Raw genomic sequence first — 18,255 nt, 5'->3', positions numbered from 1 at the left:
GTTGCCACCCTGGAGAATGACAAAAGACATGCAGTAAATTAGAACAGTTTCAGAAGCTGTTGATATGTCACTGATATTTTGAAGTGCAGTGAACGCATGTGCGTTTTGTATTTTAGCTTCTAATGCGTAGAGAAACAACATTTTGCATAGATTTCAAGTTCAGCATGGCAGTGCTCAGTTCTTCATGTCTGCTGTGTGTTGTGCAATCACCCAGCCACCTTATCGCCACTGCTTTGATGCTTTACAGCGAATATCTGTTATGTGTTGTCATGCTGTGTCTGAGTTACTAAACCTTGTATTTTTTTTCTCTGTTGATTTCTCCTCCTCCTTCCTGTTTTCTTTTTTACCTCCCCAAACAAATGTTGTTGCTCTTTTTAACGTTTACAGCACAGACGAGTTGTCTTCCAATTGGTCGGATTCCGGTTACTCTTACCCTTCCCCAGAGAATAAAAGACCTTCCCCTTCTTCTTGTTACCAGCATGCCCACCATTTCTACCATCAGGCTCAGCCGTCTGCTCGGCCCGAGGGTCTCCCTCAAGCTTCCTCCCCTCAAAAGTGGTCAGGGTACAGCCCAACCTTTCTCACTCAGCCCTCCTCCCCACAGCAGCTTGACATCAACTCGAACCCCAAGCCGTGCTCCCTGCACCTTTTTAAGCAAAGCCCCCTCACTGACTCGCATGTATCCGAAACTAATATCTCACCTGTCTACATCAAAACCCCTCTACTCCTAACCAAGCACGACCCTTGTGGTACCCCCTTTAACCCTCCTGTGTCAGCCTCTCCCCCGTGGGTCGGCTGTGCCTGTGCCAGAGACAAAGGAACCAGGCTGACTAGGTAAATATTTAGAATTCCTGCCTCAATGCTATGAGTTTTTCTGAAAGAGTTATTAACATGTATGTGAAAACTGTTAGGTCTTCTATTGAGATAATGTAACTTGTAGAGGATTAAGTTTAAAGAAAAACACTTGTAGGGCTTATGTATATGTCTGACATGTATATTTTATTAATAAGTTAGCTTACCACATTTGATAGAAAAGTTTTTGCAAGAGCATAATACTGCTGTGTGTTTACCTTTGTAAGTTAAAGGAATATACAGATGCAATTAATCCTTTTCTTTTCTCTTCAGTGCTATGAAAGGCAAAGAACTTTCACCTGTGATTGGACAGAAAGGGAGACCTGTTTCCGACCATGTGACTTCTTCAAGCAGCCTCCAGCAAAGCATTGCCACAAGTCAACTGCCAAGTGAGCAAAGCCCCCATACCCTGAGGAAAGGTGGGCACTTGTACTCTTTTTAAAACGATACGTGTTGACTAGTGTGCCTTGTGTCTTAGCAACATATAAGGCAGGAAATTGATGTTGAGAGCCTGACTCAATGCTTAGTTGACAGCGTTCCCCTGTATATGCATAGATTGAGTCCTTGAAAGGTTTGGTGCTGCAAATTGAAGAAGACACACCCAACATTCAATACAATGTGACCAGAATGCCTGACATGACAGCAAATTTGAAAAGTGTTACATCCTAATACTACTGCCAGCCAGACAGGGAACTAACTGTGGGTTTATTTTGTTTTCACTCACAATATAACAGAGAAACATCATAGGGCACAGGATGATGGTTTACACTGAAACTTCCCAAAGAACAGCAGTGTGACTCTTGCAGATTGACTGGGGAACAGATTTAAATGTGTAAGGATAAGTGAAGTGGTCTGAACATGTGCATTGTACAGTTTTATCACTCTGTATTGATAGGCCCAGTACTTACTGCATGTGAGGTGGAACTTTGAAGTTCAAAGGAAACTGTGACAGCTCACAAAATCAAATATTACCTAACCGGCACAATGAGCCTCAGCCGTGCTGATATCCATTAGAGTACAGGGCTTGCCATTTTAAGACAATATTTTAAGCAAGTTTTCTGATAATCGGAATGAATGCTGTATCAGGAGGTGATTTTCGGGGCTATTGGTTTGGTATTTTTTGCTTGATTCTTCTGAGCACTAGGGAGCACTTATTAAGCAGTAAAATTAAAAGCAGAATATGCTGAGAATATTCACCTGGTTACAGAGAGAGAGAGAGAGAGAGAGAGAAACTGGCCTAATATTATGGAAAGTTGACCATACAGTCACTGTCCCTCAGTTCAGGAATTATGTCTTTGCAGGTTGGCAGGTTTCTGCCATGGGTCATTATGGTACTTAACAGCCCAGTTCTTGATCTTCAGGCTCATGGAGTAGGATGTCCCAAACATTTACTTGGATCCCACGTACAGGATTTTATCTTCTCTGCCGCTGTATCATCATTAAAATATTATGCGTGCTTTAAAGGGCTAGTAATTGCCATGTTTAATGTTTGCAAGTTCCTCCTAGTCACAAATGTTGATGCCTCAGGACTTCAGGAAGATCTTCAGTGTGTCCTTGAATCATTTTCTGTGTCCTCTCCTGCAATGCTGGCCATTTGAGAGCTGAGAAATCAGGATCTGGCAGGGAAGACACTTTCTGACCAGCAAGTCAAAGTGTCCAGTCCATTGTAGCTGGCTTAGCAGGAGTTTTGCCTGAATACACATGGAGTTGGTTTGAGGAAGGACACAAGTGGTCCTCCCATTGAATCTGGAAGATGCGGCAGAGGCATTGCTGATGGAATTTCTGCAGTACTCTCACGTGTCCCTGATGGGCAATGCAGGTCTCAGTGCAGTATGACAGTGTGGTGATAACTCCTGCTCTGTAGACATGGATATTTGTGGGGTCATTGTTGGCAAACACTTAGCACCATAGTTTGTAGAAGGCTGAGCTAATCTGGAGTTAGACTTCTTTGTCAATAGTAGCCTTTTGTGAGAGGAGGCGACCAAGTTCTGGGAAGTGCTCAACGTTTTCCAGAGTCTCTCCTTAAACATGTTTTGAAGTGGAGTACTTCACTGACCAGTTGTGGGTTTACGTGTAGGGTTTGTGTTAGCAACATCGAAGGATTGGTCAAGTTTTTTGTTTGTAGAATTGAAGATATCAAGAGTGGCTTCCAACTTCATTGCAGAATAGGCAATGACACTGGAGTCATCTCCATCCTGTGGGCCATGTATATCTGTGGTGTTCAGTTTAGATTCTGGCACCACATTCTACATCCAGGTGATATTTAATACCGACATCTGGGAGCTAAATAATCACGTTTGAGAAGATTGTATGCAGGCTATCATGCACCCTCGCTTGACCCCGGTTCAGATTTTGAAGGTGGCTGTTTCAGGTTTCTCATGTCATCCTGTAGCAATTGCAGGATAGGATGAACTGTCTTCATCGTCCATATCTCTGGAGCACAATCCACAGAGCATCGTGATTTACTAAATCAAATGCTTCAGTCAGGTTGATGAACTGTTGTCATTCTTGACATTTTTCTTGGAATTGCATGGCAACCTAGACCATGTCTTAGGTTCCCATGGAACGTCTAAAGCTGCACTGTATGGGCTTGATGGAGGTCTCAGTCTCTAGCAGTAGAGCTTCTGTATCACTTCTTTTTTGCCACATCTTGTCCCACTCAAGTACTTAACAAGCCAGTAACATCAAGGACCAGGGATGGGGGAAGGTGGGGGGGCAGGTGGGGGCATGGTGGTGAGGAGGTTCTACCAGCTAAAGGCTGGCAATTCTTCTGTACTCAGCAGCATTACTGGGAAGACAGTGGCTGCTTTCAGTATTACACTCCATCAAAGCCTCCAATTGAGAAGGGGCCCAGATGCAGGTGAGCAATATTAGGAAGGGGCCGGGGGATGTGGCATGGTGGGTTAGGGGAATGGGTGGGAGGTTGGTAACAAGGGCAGAAGGTGGGCTTTTAGTGTGCCCCTTCTCTTTCCATTTCAGTTGAATGAAGGATCTCTTCCCCCACCCCACCACCTCTTTGAGCCTGCGAGCAAACACGTCTGAATGTGCTTGTTGCTCTCACAAGATAGTAGGCCTCACAGCCGCTGTGTTGTGAATGCTAGCAGTGACAGGCTGAACCTCTTAAAAGGGCATTAAATGCTCACTTGAGGGCCACAGTTGGCATCAGAGCTGTTCACAGGCCTTCCTGCCACATTAAATTAATCATAGTGAAACATAGAAACTAGAAGCAGGATTAGGCCATTCAGCCCTAGAAGCCTGCTCGGCCATTCAATATGATCATGACAGAACATTTATCTCAGTGCCATTTTCCCATTTCCGCCCCACTTCCTTGATGCCTTTAAAATCTTAATATGTATCTGTCTCTTTCATGAATATATTCAGTGATGTTTCCTTATCTGAGTCCTAAATGGTCTACCCCATATCTTGAGACTATGACCCCCTGGTTCTGGACTCCTCACCTCGGGAAAGCAGTTTCGCTGCATCTAGACTATACAGCCCTGTTCAAGTGTTATACATTTCAATCAGATCCCTCCCACCTTGCTAAACTTTGGTGAATAGAGGCCCAGTCAAACCAATCTCTCATCATAGGACAGTCTTGCCATCCCCAGAATCAGTCCAGTGAACCTTCACTGCACTTCCTCTAGGAAGCAGAACGGTGCCTGTGTCACTTCCTTCACCCTCCTGACAATGAGTTACATTGCCCACAACCACCAAACATGCAATGGAAAGAGCACAAGTTTCTCTCCTGTGTCTCTGAATTAGTGTTTGAGGTGAAGTCTTCACAGTGCTGATGGGCACTTATTAAATTGTTGAAATAAGAGCAAAAAATGCTTGAAATACTCTGCAAGTCGGATAGTCCCTGTAAATGGAAAGAGGAAGAGAGAAAACAGAGCCAGTATTTCAGAACCTGATGGCAGGTCTCCGGCCTGAGATGGTGTTTTCTCCAGACACTGCCTGACCTGCTGAGTATTTCCAGCATTTCTTTTCCGATTATTCCAGCATCCACAGTACTTTATTTCTGTTAGAAATAGTTTTGTTGCATGTACTAATGTTTTCAACAGCTGGCAGCCATTGCTGAATATCTTGACTCCATTTTACTGTAACACTTCTCTTCCTGGATACACTGCTCAGTTTCTCCCACTTGTCAGGTCTTCCTCTTTCCTCTCCAGTGTGCTGCAGTGCACAACATGTCTGCACAGTGCTCAGACTGTCCTCTGGAGTGCACTGCTGAACAGTTTAAAGGGAGTGCAGTTGTATTAAAATATATTTTTGTTTTGATCTTCCGACTTTTTCTAATCGGCTTTTTTTTTAAATGATATTTTGTTGTACCAAATGTGCCTTTAAAAACATACACACGCAAGCTAAAAATTTTGTTTCTTTCCTTTACAGCTGCAAAGAAGGTGGCCCCCATAGCTCCTAAAATCCCCTTTGACCAGGCAACAGGCCAACCTTCCCCTGCAAGCTTATCTCCTACTCCCCCAAGCACTCCATCGCCATATGCTGCAAACTATCCTCAAGCTTATACCTTACCATCAAGTCAAACACCCACAGCTGCTCCATCCCTGTCTTCTCCTCCATCCCAAACAAGCACTTTAACTAAATCTCGACCCACACTCAAGCCTAGACAAAGACCCACTCTTCCACCTCCACAGCCTCCTACAACAGGGTCTAGTCCACAGGCTTTGGACCATACAATTTTAGACAACCTGTCAGCTGGAGAAAGCATGTCTACAGGTATGAGTTTACCTTAATTTACCAGTCTTTGCAGAGGACACTAACTCATGCTAACATATTACATTGCATTGTAAATCAATGGATTTAAGTATTTTTAAATTATTCAGTTTGGCATTATAAGATCAGTGAAATGAATTTGAATTCTTGTTTTATAAGTTGTTTAAAAAATTCTAATGATTCAAAATCTTAAAACATTAATATTATTTCCAAATGAAAGCAATAAGATAATCTTTCTTTAATTCTTTCTGAGAGTGTGGGCACCACCGGCATTTATTATTCATCACTTGAGAAGGTGACATTGAGTCACCTTTTTGGACTAACACATTTCACTTGCTAAGCCACTTGTGAGAGCAGTAAAGAGCCAACCACGTCAGTATGCTGTTGGGGTCACAAATATCTCTATCTCTATAAGGTTTCATTCCCTAGAGGACATTGGAGATTGTTCTGGCAGTTATAGTTACTTATACTGAGCTTTTGTTTCTCTCCATATTGTTTTAAATTGAATTCATATTTTCTAAATTTCTCTAGTGTGTTGAACGCAATTTCTCTGAGTTATTAGTCTGTAACATAACTACAACATTACCAGCGCTGATAGTTAAATGTGTGGTAAAGTTCACCTGCTCCCTGATACTTAAGTCCATCAGTCACTATTCTCAGATGGATTGCCAGACAAAGCCTCTTGTGATAGCCAAATAAGTGTACCATATCTATAACCATATATCAAGCAAAAGGTGCAACGTAGTTTAGTTTGGTCAGCATGGATGGTCACTCTATGACTCTGTGTGTTCCTATAATGGGGTTTGTACTGGCTGCCCAGACCAATACTGGCAAGCTATCAGGAATGTGTTAATCTCCTCATTGTAGAAAATACCTTGTTTCATGAGAGAATTTGGAAAAAAATATGAATTTAAGTATGTTCTACTTTAAACAGATTAGAGCTAATTTCCCAAGAGCATACCTCCACCAGTTTTTGTTGCTAAAAAAATGAAACAAGAATTCAAATGCATGATTTGAACCATGGTCATTTTGCCATGAAGTCTTAAAATATTTATTTTAAAGAAAGCAATGTTCATGGCAGGTGATAATATCGTCCTTGAGACATGCAGCATTTTTGATTGAACATGCACATAGTGAATTTACAGCACTTACTTTTATTTCCAAATATGTTTTTTGCTCTGTTAATAACTGCTTTAAAAAGTGGTCAACAATTCCAATTCATACCTAAGATGATTGTCAAACTATCCTGTTTACAGTGTAGGATAGATTACAGGAACAGAGGTACATGCGCAGACTTATTCATCAGCCCCAATGTTCCAGTTACCATCCCCTCCTCAGTAGTTGAAAAATGTAAAAACCAATGAGCCAAACTCCAACATGGTGATTTCTGTGAGGAGATGAAAACACTTTGTAAATTTGACCACTTCTAAAAGCAAGCCCAGTTTCTGTTTATCCCGCCATAAGAAAGACTGAGTAACATTACCTCCAGGAACAATTACAGAGATCAACCCCACTCACATTAAATGCAGCCTCCTAAGACAACCTGATTACCACCATGTTATCAATCTCTGCCCAGTAAATTCGCTGCTATATTGCTATGTGTAATAGTTACCTGTTGCCAGTGACTAAGTAAACAATGTAAATGTGCAATAACAAACGCTGTTAATTTCAGGAAATTTTTCCAGCAAAGGAAAAGCCTTGTGCAACATGTAACAATATAAGTCATAAGGCCTTCAGGATGTGTCGCTAGGCAAGGCCTTACTTTAATTGGCTGATACATTGCTGATATCCAAAATCCTAGCAACGCATCCTTTTCAACTTTTGCTGTTTTGTTTTTGAAAAGCAATTGATCTAAAATATTCTGAAACAGGTGAAAATTTAGCTGGAAGATTAAGCATCTCTTTCACATTCCACAGTTCTTTGATTTTTGGGAAGAATATTTCTTTTCTACGCTGAAAATGGCCGTGTTAATCACCAATAAAGGTGCATTTCAGATAAATTGGAATGCTGAATGAAAGAGATATGATACTAATACACAACAAAGTACTTAACATTACTCAGCTCTTGGGACTGAACAGTCGATGGAATTGTGAACCTGTTATCCCATTCAGCCCAACTGAGCTCAATGTATCCCAAAAATACAGTCCTCAGCATTGCAAGAATATGATGTATAGCTTCTAGATATCATTCTTTGAAATTAAATTAGAATAAATTGTAAAGGGTCAAAATATTTGGAAAGAAAATCCTAAAAGTAACACTTTAACACAATGTTTGCATGAGGTCCTTTATTTTCAGTGTCTAAAAGATGTGAACTGTACTTTAGAGGAGTGCACAGTCTAGTACAGATTTATAGCAAATTCTAAATTAGGATCGGATTTAACGATTTATTGAGATTGAAAGGTTATGGACATAGTAGAATCAATATGTGTAGCTAAATTAAACCTTTTTTTCCTACAGGAGGCTGGAAGAACACAGCAAGCCAGGCAGTATCTGGAGGAAAGCAGAAGTCAATATTTCCTGAAGTACTGGAGAAGGGTAATAAACGTTGACTTCTCCTTTCCTCCAGATGCTGCATGTCTTGCTGCATACATCGAGCCTCCTGTTTGCCTACCTTGGATTCCAGTATCTGCAGTTTTTTTGTCTCAAACCTTTTATCTTCCCTGCTGGAAAGGGAAGGGATTCTAGTGTTATTGCAAGATCTGTTACCTCCTGATGGTCACTTAAAAGCCATATAATATAATGAGTTTTACTAATTTTAACATCTAGTTGGTCATGTTTGCCATGTCAAAATGAGAACAGTGCAGAAATTTTTTTTCAGTCTAGACTTAATAGATATCGATCCATTTCACTAGTTAGAAAAATGGATGACAAACAAAGTGTTGAGTCATCTCCCATAAATAGGCAAGTGTTCCACAAAATATGAAATCTGTGAAAATGAATTTAGCTAGTTTGAAAATCTGCTTGCTCACAGATTTCAGTCTCATCAATTGATATAGATGCACAACGGTATTGGTAAAGCTTCTAATAGTCATCCTTTTAATCAAACGCTCATTCACTGATCTTGTGGTATTTTATTTCTGTTGAAGTGTTATGTATTGTCATAATCAACTAAATTTTAAAAATTAACTTCAATATAACGTCCAAGATCATATGCAAAGGTTTCCTAATCATTTTAGATTATTTCATCTTTCTTCATTTATTTCTCTCTATTACCCAGTTTATAGTTATTTTTGATCATTTTATCATAACAAAGAGACACAAGACGATACAAATTGGCCTCCAGCTTTTGAGGCTTTTAAGATAAGACGCATTATACAACATTATTTTCGTGATCGGAGCTTATTTTTTAGAGTTAACAATTTTGCAACAAGAACTTGTCTCAAATTGTTTTTTCTCTTGTCCAATTAACATGAGTTATCTTACCTGTTTACATACACTATTTCAACTTCAACAGGTTGGGCCACCAGTTAGCTGCTATCTGTCTGACCAGTGCAGCCCCCCCCGACCAACCAGCAGTGCTGTCTGTCTGACCAGTGCAGCCCCCCCGACCAACCAGCAGTGCTGTCTGTCTGACCAGTGCAGCCCAGCCTGTTTCGTGCAGTGAATTCTCCCTGCTCTTTACCAGCTGCCAAACATGTTCCCAGCTGATTAAGTAATTCTCAGGACAAGCTGATGTTTCCCTCTTCTGTGATTCAGCAATTTTCACACCCCTTGACTGATCAATCCAAACTGAATTATCAACAAAGAAACAATTCATATGGAATTGTTTGTTCTTTCTCATTAAAAGAAACAAATTCTAATGGCCAGATAGTTATGACCTTGCATATCAATGAGCATCTTGCTGTTCAAATAAGAGCAAAATGGCTGGATAAACCCAGCAGATCAGGCATCTTCTGAAGAAAGAAATAATGTTTCATGTCAATAACCCTTCATCAGAATCGTCCTGTTCAAAGTGGCTGTGGTTTTGTTGTTGGCAGGTTGATTCTTATTAAATTTAAGAAGCTGAGAAATATTAATAAGTGTCCATAATCCAATTTTCTCCCTCCATTTTGTTGTTGAGAAGAAACACAGTGTTCTGTGGTGTGTTTATCAATGATCTATTCTAAAGCTTCTCTAGCCTTTTCTTTAATCACTCCCTCCAAAAAACTGAAGGATTTTTCAGTCTAGTATCCAGGCTGTTCAAAAATGTGGCTGCAAAATAAATTACTGTTTTAATAATCCCTAAGGGTAAAATAACATCTTTTGTCGATGGGCTAAATGGCCTATTTCTGCTCCTATGTTTTATGGACCCTGATGATTAAATGTGTCTGCATATAATACCAGTCTGATTTAACATAGACTTCAGCGTGAGTCATGTAATGTGTCATGTGATTTGGTAGATAAAGGTGGTGTATCAAATGGATTGTAAAGTTAATTCTCTACATTGTTAAACCATAATAATAGGACAAGAGTGAAGGTTCAAATTAAAGTTTAAAAAAAAATTCAAAAAGATTGCTTTCACACTGTGAGGTTTTAGATTAGTATGAAATGCATTAGCATACACCTTGGAGTTTGTAGGAGCGTTGCTGTTTATTGGAGTATAAACACAAACAAGCATTAATTTTAAGTTCCATCATATGGATGCCATTGTGAATAAGATGGCAATGGAATTGGAGAAATGCGAGGGAACAGAAAACATTTTCTACAATGCTTTGAAATCAATGATGGTAGTGTTATCACTATGTCAAATGCATCACAAAAATATCGTTAAACATGCTTCTCTCCTAAATTGCTACTGGCCTTAATTCCAGGCAATAACTGAATAAATCTCTATAGTTTAGTAGGCTGCCAGTATTAACTGTCTTTTCTTACACAAGATAGTCATTTGGGTATGACACTAGAGCTGCCAACCCCATTAGATGATAACCCACTGAGAGAGCCAGATCTTTCAGTTGAGAAGAGGAGGGGAGAGCAAACTGAACATCAAATAGATCAGAAATATTTGCATATGATCTTTAAAATCGAAAAATGATTTGGAAAATATGAATCTTTTATAGTTAGCATTTCATACAAGCTTGTACATGTATGATATGTTTTTTCAAGTTATTACATTTCATTATTCCATTTTAATTTGACTGTAGTTTATATGTTTCTTATCTAAATGGACAGTTAATTTCTCGCGTGTGTTACATTTCAACTTTGTGTGATTGATATAAATTTACTTTTCAGTGGAATCTCTCTGATTATTGTTTCTGAAATTCTGAACAATTTTTCTATTATGTTCTTTTTTTCCTTTTTGGGTGCCTATGTTTCATTCTTGCAGCTGTTTGACCAGAATGAGTCTGTATTGGCTAAGTGTGAGGGGGAATTTAGGGTAAGGCAGAGCAACAACCTCCCCTCTGGCACTTCAGCTAACTCTGCAACTCCTCCAGTTGCTATCTGTATGTCACCACTAACTCATCTGAACTGGCCTTTGCATGAGAATGAAGCAGACTTGCATGGCTTGATGTTGTCACAGAATTCACAAATGTTTAATGAGTGATTCTTGCTCTTTTTTAAGTGTTCTTATTTTCTGCTCCTTACAACCATGTAATGTACTTGAATGAATCTTTTGATCCCATGGCTTTAGCAATTAAATGTAACTTGCTTTATTTGTATGAAATATTTTGCCCTGTTCCATTTCATTACTATCATTTATAAGGGATGTCATGATATTACAGTGTGAGGATACAATCCCACACAATCCAGCTAGCTACTGTTACATTGTGCATTTTCCATATTCTGAATCAATGCATTGAATTTCAAGATTGCCAGAACTGACATCTTCCCCGCAGAAGAATTTAAACCTTCACATGATTCTATTTTAATTGAAACATATGATGTGAAAGTGTTTAACGTTAACACCAGCAGGGTTATAAGAAGGAAATATCTGACTAAACATTTTGTCTTTCGTTTAAAGTTAGAGTTAGATACTGTGGTCAGAGTTTCATGTTTGTAAATTTGTCAACTCTTAAACTAAGTGAATGGTAAGAAGTGAGCTGCTGGGTACAGGATGGAAACCTTGATCTACATGACATTGGAAACCATGCTTACAGTGAGATTTGTTCGTGTCTCCCTACTATCTCAATGACATCACCAGATACACTCACACTCCCTTGGGTGTACTTTAAAGATAAACTTCCAATTTGGCACTGGCACATTTGTGTTGAAATAATTCTCATTTAATTAGTACATTAAATAAAACTTGTAATATGTAGTGCATACAGCACAGTACATATCTGATGATTTTATAAGACATCACAACATTATATTTCACATCTATATATTTTCATCTTTTCACTGATGCAATATCATTGCACATCAAAGATACAGAGATTAGTTCACAAATTTAAGATGGTGCCAGCGAGTACAGTTGTGATTTGGCTAGCAATGTGCAAAGTACAAATTACACCGCAGATCTTTTAAAATCCAATACACGATGTATGTTGTAAATTTAGTTTTAATTTTAGTTTATTCCTGATAGGAGTGTTTGTAATTTTTATTGTGTGTGTTTGACTGCGACCATTGACACAAGTAAAATAATCCTAGAAATTTACAGCAAGGCAATAAATACAGAAAAGAGGGAAATGGGTCATTTCTCTGTTTGCATGATGGGGCATCTCACAGGAGATCTGGAAGGAATTTCACGAGACCAGATAAACCAGGTCATGCAGTGATACGTAAGATGTTGCTCATGTAGAGGAACAGTATAAAGAAGTATGCAGGATTGACAAGAAAACATGCAAAGGCTAGAAATCTGAAATAAAAGCAGGAAGTGCCAGAGGTGCACTGCAGGTTGGTCAGATTCTGAAAGTGAAGGTTTAGCATTTCAGGTGGGACATACTGTCTGAACTCCTTAATTTGGAGAAAAGACCAGCCCCTGAATATCAACTTGTTACTTTCTTTCAGTTACTGATTTTTCTGCTAGGCGTTTCATGGTCTTAATGTCTTTATTTCAGCAGTTCACTAAGGATACAGATCCATGGATTTATAAATAAGGAAATTATGTGCCAAAACAAGGAAACTTGCTCACCCTTCATGAATCATGGGTTAGCCCCAGGCTGGAGCATTATGCCCTTTTCTGGCCACAACACTTCTGGGAGGATTTCAAAGCCTTGAAGAGAGAGCACAGGAGAAGTTGAGGGTGTTAACCTTAGAATAGAGAACAATAAATGGAGATTTCATTGAAATGTTCAAAATCATGAAAAGTATCGGTAGATTAAAGAGAAACAGTTTCCACTGGCCAATTTGTTGGTAACCATAGGACGCAGACTTAAGGTAATTGATAAAAGTGAGATGTGACAAAATAACAACACATGGGTTGATATCATTTGGAATGTGCTGCCTGAAATGATGGTGCAAGCAGACTAAGCAATATTATTCAAAACATAATACAATTATAACTTGGAAAAGAAATATTTACAGGGTTATTGGAGAAGTGCAGGGCAGAGGGCATTATTGGACAGCTGCATACCACCTTCGTCATTGAAGATTTTATGGTTCTACATATCTAGGATTTTTGGAAACAATATAAGAATTGTGAGTGAAAAATATAGCAAGAGTTTCTACTTTTCACTAGATCTGTTGGAAGGTCCTATTAACGGATTTTAATGGGAGCGAGCAAGAACCAGTGAGTGTCAGTCTGCCATTGGATGGCATGATTTAATTGTGCCTGCTTTCAGACCACTGTGCAGTTCACAGACTAACTTAAACTCAAAGCTGTACACACAATGAAACTGTGCGTAGTTGAGACATTGCACAGTAAATGGACATACAGAGAGGAACAAAATAACATTACTCTGTGTGAAATGTTCTCAGACTTGTAGCAATAAGGGATGGAACTGGCAGGATCTAGAGGTAGGGACAAAATATTAAAACAATCTAGCATCTGTTCTGATCTTGTCAGATCACCATATTGTGACATCCCTATTATTTGTCAGAAGCTAATGGCGCTAACAAGGATGTTTAATGGAATGACTTATTTTGAAGTATCTATATATGTATGCGTGTTGTAAGGATTAATTTGTATTATTGCTAATGAATGATTTATCTTCACTGCTTGCAGATATTGACAATCCAGATCCTTCTTTTATACAGTCAGTAGAGCTTCATGATGCGCTCTACACAGAATCTTCAGACCAAATTTGCACAAACTCTGTGGCAGACTGTAGAATAAGAGCAGATTCTGACGAGGAGTCAGAAAGTACTGTCCTATGACGTAAGAACACTCCATTTGTGTGACTCAAGCTGTACATATATTACATCAACAGGATGGTAGATCAATGGGCATCTCTTCACATGTAACTGCAAGAAAAGCTGCTTCCATTTACTATGGGAATGGAATTCTTTAAGATAAAAGTTTTGCTTTGGTTCGATTATGGTCAGTCAGCCCTTAAAAACACTGTTCTGTTGTCTGAGATCAATTTTTTTTAACTTTTTATTTAGCCTTACTGAGATGACTTTTTCAATAAAGAACTTGGCCTTTGAACCTGCCATTTAATTTGATTTATATATTTTCATAGTACAAAAGAATGCTATCACACCCACATAGAAATAAGCATTGATGTATCCTACATATGAAGTAATTGTCTTTTATGAGATGGTAGTTTGAGTTTCTATACATGGCAAAACTTCTGATTCTTTGGAGAAAATGGTTTACCACAAATAGGAGGTCAGAATCTTGCATTTAGAAATCTTCCATCTACTGAAGAAACCCCTTTCTGTTGTACACTGGAATGAGCCCATCCTTAGGGCAGACAGAAAGGTGGGCCTAAAAGCATAGATTAACATACAGTACAAAAATTATCAAAATAAATCTTCATTGTCTGATAGATGAAGAAGGTACACTCAGGATTAAGTCAACAAGCACTGTTGAGTGAGGGAGTTAACTGTTTTAATGCGTACCCATACAAACAGCCAGTCAAAGATTTTGACCCCCTAGAGTTTTACAGAATCACAAACAAAATCCATTTCTAAAAGTAGCCATTCGCACAGAACAAAAATGAGACTTTATTTCTGATCATTGTGATTTAAATCATCATTGAAAATATAATTCTACGTCCCATTGTATACACCCTGGTATTTGTCTGTTTATACAGTTCAAAGGAGAAATGTGCTAAATGCTGTGGTATAGTTTAAATTTGTATAACCCATGGCAATTGCCAATTATTCTGAAAGTAACTTCAGCCTGAAAAAAGGAAGAAAGCTGTCAGTATTGTACTTTTTAAATTAAAAAAAGTCTGTACGTGGATGGTGACTATTACAATGGACTGTTGTGGCAGTAAAAGTTTACTTGTTATCATGCCAGAATACCTTGTATGAATAGAATTTAATTAATGTCTATGTAAATGTTGTATTAAAAATATACTGTGTATTTAAGGGAGAGGGGCTAGACTGGTGACTGATTATGTGTCTATTACCTTTGTAATGTACAGGACCTAAAACATTGCTCCATGCAGTGACTTATTTTAAATGATCATAGAGTGTAGAGCTATGAGAGAACATAATATATCTGTTATATAAACACTTGTTTCATGCATTATGTTTCACTTGAAAATATATATAATTATAGTGCTTTAAAATAAACACGTTTAAATAGAGGGTTTAGTGGCAATGCCTGAGAAATAAAGTTGTGCTGATTCCCTCATCTGTGGTCTCTCATCTAAAACCTGGAGAAAAACTGAACTGAAAATAAAAAAAACCTGAAATATTACAAAATGTAGAGCAGACTTGATGTGTCCTCAAAAGATGTTACAATTTCATATCACAACAATAAAATAAAATATACACATTTTGACAAAATGTGAAACATTCCAGTCATTATGGAGATATGTGGTTCTGTGGTATGGATGAAAATGGATGCAGGCTTTCCTAAATGTAGTTAAAGAGAAATAGTTATGACTCCATTTGTTCGTGGGAGTGTTTTGCTGAGATTAATCACTGCGAACCCCTTTGTAGGTCTGAAAATTGAGGATGGTTCAGTCTAGCACACTCCTTCTGTCACTAGGTGGAAGCAGAGATAGATTTCATATTGCTGTGTGAGCTATAGCTATGATGGTACCACATGTAATCCCTGTCTTTGTAGATATTGCAAATCTGTTGAAGTCAATAAGATAAAGAAGAATGCCTTGCAAGAAGTCAACAAGGTAGTAATCTTTCAGGTTGATGGGTGTCTGACAGTCTCCACACCATTCTCTTACATTGTTTGATGACTAATACTTTCTTCTTAATGAAATGTTGATATTTCTGAAATATGAGGTGGCTTCAGTCTTTGTCATTTGCAAAAGAAATAATAAAATCAAACTGCTGCCTTACTGATCCTGAGGGAACTTTTTTTTATTAAATGTTCTTCAATGTAGCTCTGTTGACAAGGCTACTTTGCCTGACAGAGTCATACAGAACAGAAACAGGCCCTTCAACCCACCATGTTTATGGCAACCAACAAACACCAAACTACACTAATCCCACACTTGGTCCATAGCCTACCATGCCCTGGCATTATGAGTGCCCATCCAGATGCTTCTTAAATGTTGCAAGAGTCCCTGCCTCCACCACCTTCTCAAGCAGCACCTTCCATATATCCACCACCCTCTGGGTGAAAAACATTTTCCTTAAATCTCCGATAAACCACTTATTCCTCACCTTAAACTTATGCCCTCCAGTCTCAAACACATCTGTCATGGGGAAAAGGTTCTCACGATCTCCTCTGTCTATGCCTGGGATAATTTTGTACACTTCAATCAGATCCTGCTCACCCTCCTCTGCTCCAAGGAAAACAAACCCAGCCTATGCAGTCTCTCCTCATAACTGAGACTTTTCATCCCAGCTAACATCCTTGTGAATCTCCTCTGCACCCTCTCTAGCGTAATCACATCCTTCCGATAGTGTGGCAACCGGAGCTGCGCACAGTATTCTATTTGTGGCCTAACTAGTGTTTTATGAAGTTGTAACAAGACATCCTTGCTCCTATATCCTACACCCTGACTAATGGAAGCAAGTATCCCATATGTCACCTTCATCTATATGTGCTGACACCCTCATGGATGAGTCAAGCTCTAGACTTACTCTCAGCTAGTCTAACAAGGAAACCAAGTAACATTGCATTGACAGGTGTCCAATTTGAGATTTGTGGCAGACTCAACTATTGTGTGCCTCTCCTTTACACACAATGCCAGCTCACTAAACCTTTGCCCAACACTCTGAGCACTCCAGTGGCATCTCTAAACCTCTTGTGAAGCACTGCAAAATTCAGATCTTACTTTTACAATCCAACCTTTCGTTGTGGGCCATAGTCTGGTATGTGGACCATCCTCAATGATGCAGCAGTTCCCTCGACCCAACTTGTTGTTTAGCACTTCCTTGGTAGGCAATCAATAACTGGAGGCCAAGGGCTTCCCAGTGTAACATGAGATTCTAACATAGGGATGGTACCAAGGTCATGAAGCAGGGATTCTTTATGGCATGAAATCGTGAAGTGAAGTTAAGTTTAAACATGAAAGACACACTGAGCAAGCCTGTGCTTTACATCTGGTTGAGGAAATCCTTTCGTCTGATCTTTTTCTTCATCAGACACCCTTTCCTCCAGAAAGGAGTTCAACTGCTGTGCTTGATGTCCTCTGGCATTATTGTCGTTACTGCTGGAACACTTTGTATTTTTAAGACATCAGACCAGAAACCTCTTTTTCAGGAAAGTGGGGGAACTGTGAAGTTCAGTATCACATGCTTGCTTCCTTGAAGAACAAACCTCCTGGCTGGACAACCAACTGTCCATGAATGGTGGTGCAGAGACACATAAGCACTGAGTCAAAAAGATTTGGATCACAATGGTTCTGGTCCTGCTTCCTACACTTTTAATTATGAATTATGACACTCTTAATCCTTTGGAATGATTCTGTAACTGCACCTACAACTTGTATGAACATGTACAGTTGTTTCTTGAATTAATGATTTATTTTGTGTATTTTACAGCAGAAATACAGTGAAAAACTTTCATTTGTCGCCACGATTCGGTGCCATTTTGAATAATTTAAGAATAAGGAAAAAGAAAGAAAGGTATAGTTTAATGACAGTCCATCAGTCCTAAGCCAGCACATCACCATCAATGATGCCCGTGCCACTATTCCTCCGCCACCACTTAACACCATCTACACTGGACCCAACCAACATCAAAGTTACCACTCCTCAGGCACCATCTTTCACCACTGGGCCTACACGCCTTTGCCACCACCTGTGCCAGACCAACGAAAGTTGGAGTCAAATCTCTTGGTGGGTTCACCTCGATGTTGCTGTGATGCCAACGCTGGACCCAACCAACAACAAAGTCACTGATCCTAAGGCGCCATCTTTTGCCACTGGGCCTACCTTGCCAACGTCACCTCCGCCGATGTAGCAGCTGCCGATTCTGATGTCGGGTCCTGTGCTCACCCTGGAAAAGTAAGTAAGGGCCTACTCGAGATTCGCACCAGGCTCACTCTCCTCCACGCTGGACCCAATCTCCTCTGCACTGGGCCCACTCGAGGTTCGCACCAGGCTCACTCTCCTCCATGCTGGACCCAATCTCCTCAGCACTGGGCCCACTCGAGGTTCGCTCCGGGCTCACTCTCCTCCCCGCTGGACCCAATCTCCTCTGCACGGGGCCCACTCGAGTTCCATACC

The 18,255-nt window shown here is 39.6% G+C and overlaps 1 protein-coding gene across 1 annotated transcript in view; it reads left to right on the top strand.

Annotated features, from left to right (window-relative positions):
• The window catches only part of arhgap44a (Rho GTPase activating protein 44a), a 188,381-nt gene extending 172,462 nt beyond the window's left edge, over positions 1-15,919 (top strand). Inside the window, exons 16-19 of the mRNA XM_048611123.1 lie at positions 388-834; positions 1,126-1,271; positions 5,242-5,586; positions 13,667-15,919. Coding sequence (XP_048467080.1) covers positions 388-834; positions 1,126-1,271; positions 5,242-5,586; positions 13,667-13,818 — 1,090 coding nt within the window. The 3' untranslated portion in view covers positions 13,819-15,919. The remainder of the gene's footprint in view (positions 1-387; positions 835-1,125; positions 1,272-5,241; positions 5,587-13,666) is intronic.
• Positions 15,920-18,255: the final 2,336 nt, after the last annotated feature.

This window comes from Rhincodon typus, chromosome 23 (genome assembly GCF_021869965.1).
Source record: "Rhincodon typus isolate 14 chromosome 23, sRhiTyp1.1, whole genome shotgun sequence".
Classification (NCBI taxonomy): domain Eukaryota; kingdom Metazoa; phylum Chordata; class Chondrichthyes; order Orectolobiformes; family Rhincodontidae; genus Rhincodon; species Rhincodon typus.
This window is presented reverse-complemented; position numbering and strand designations above follow the sequence as displayed.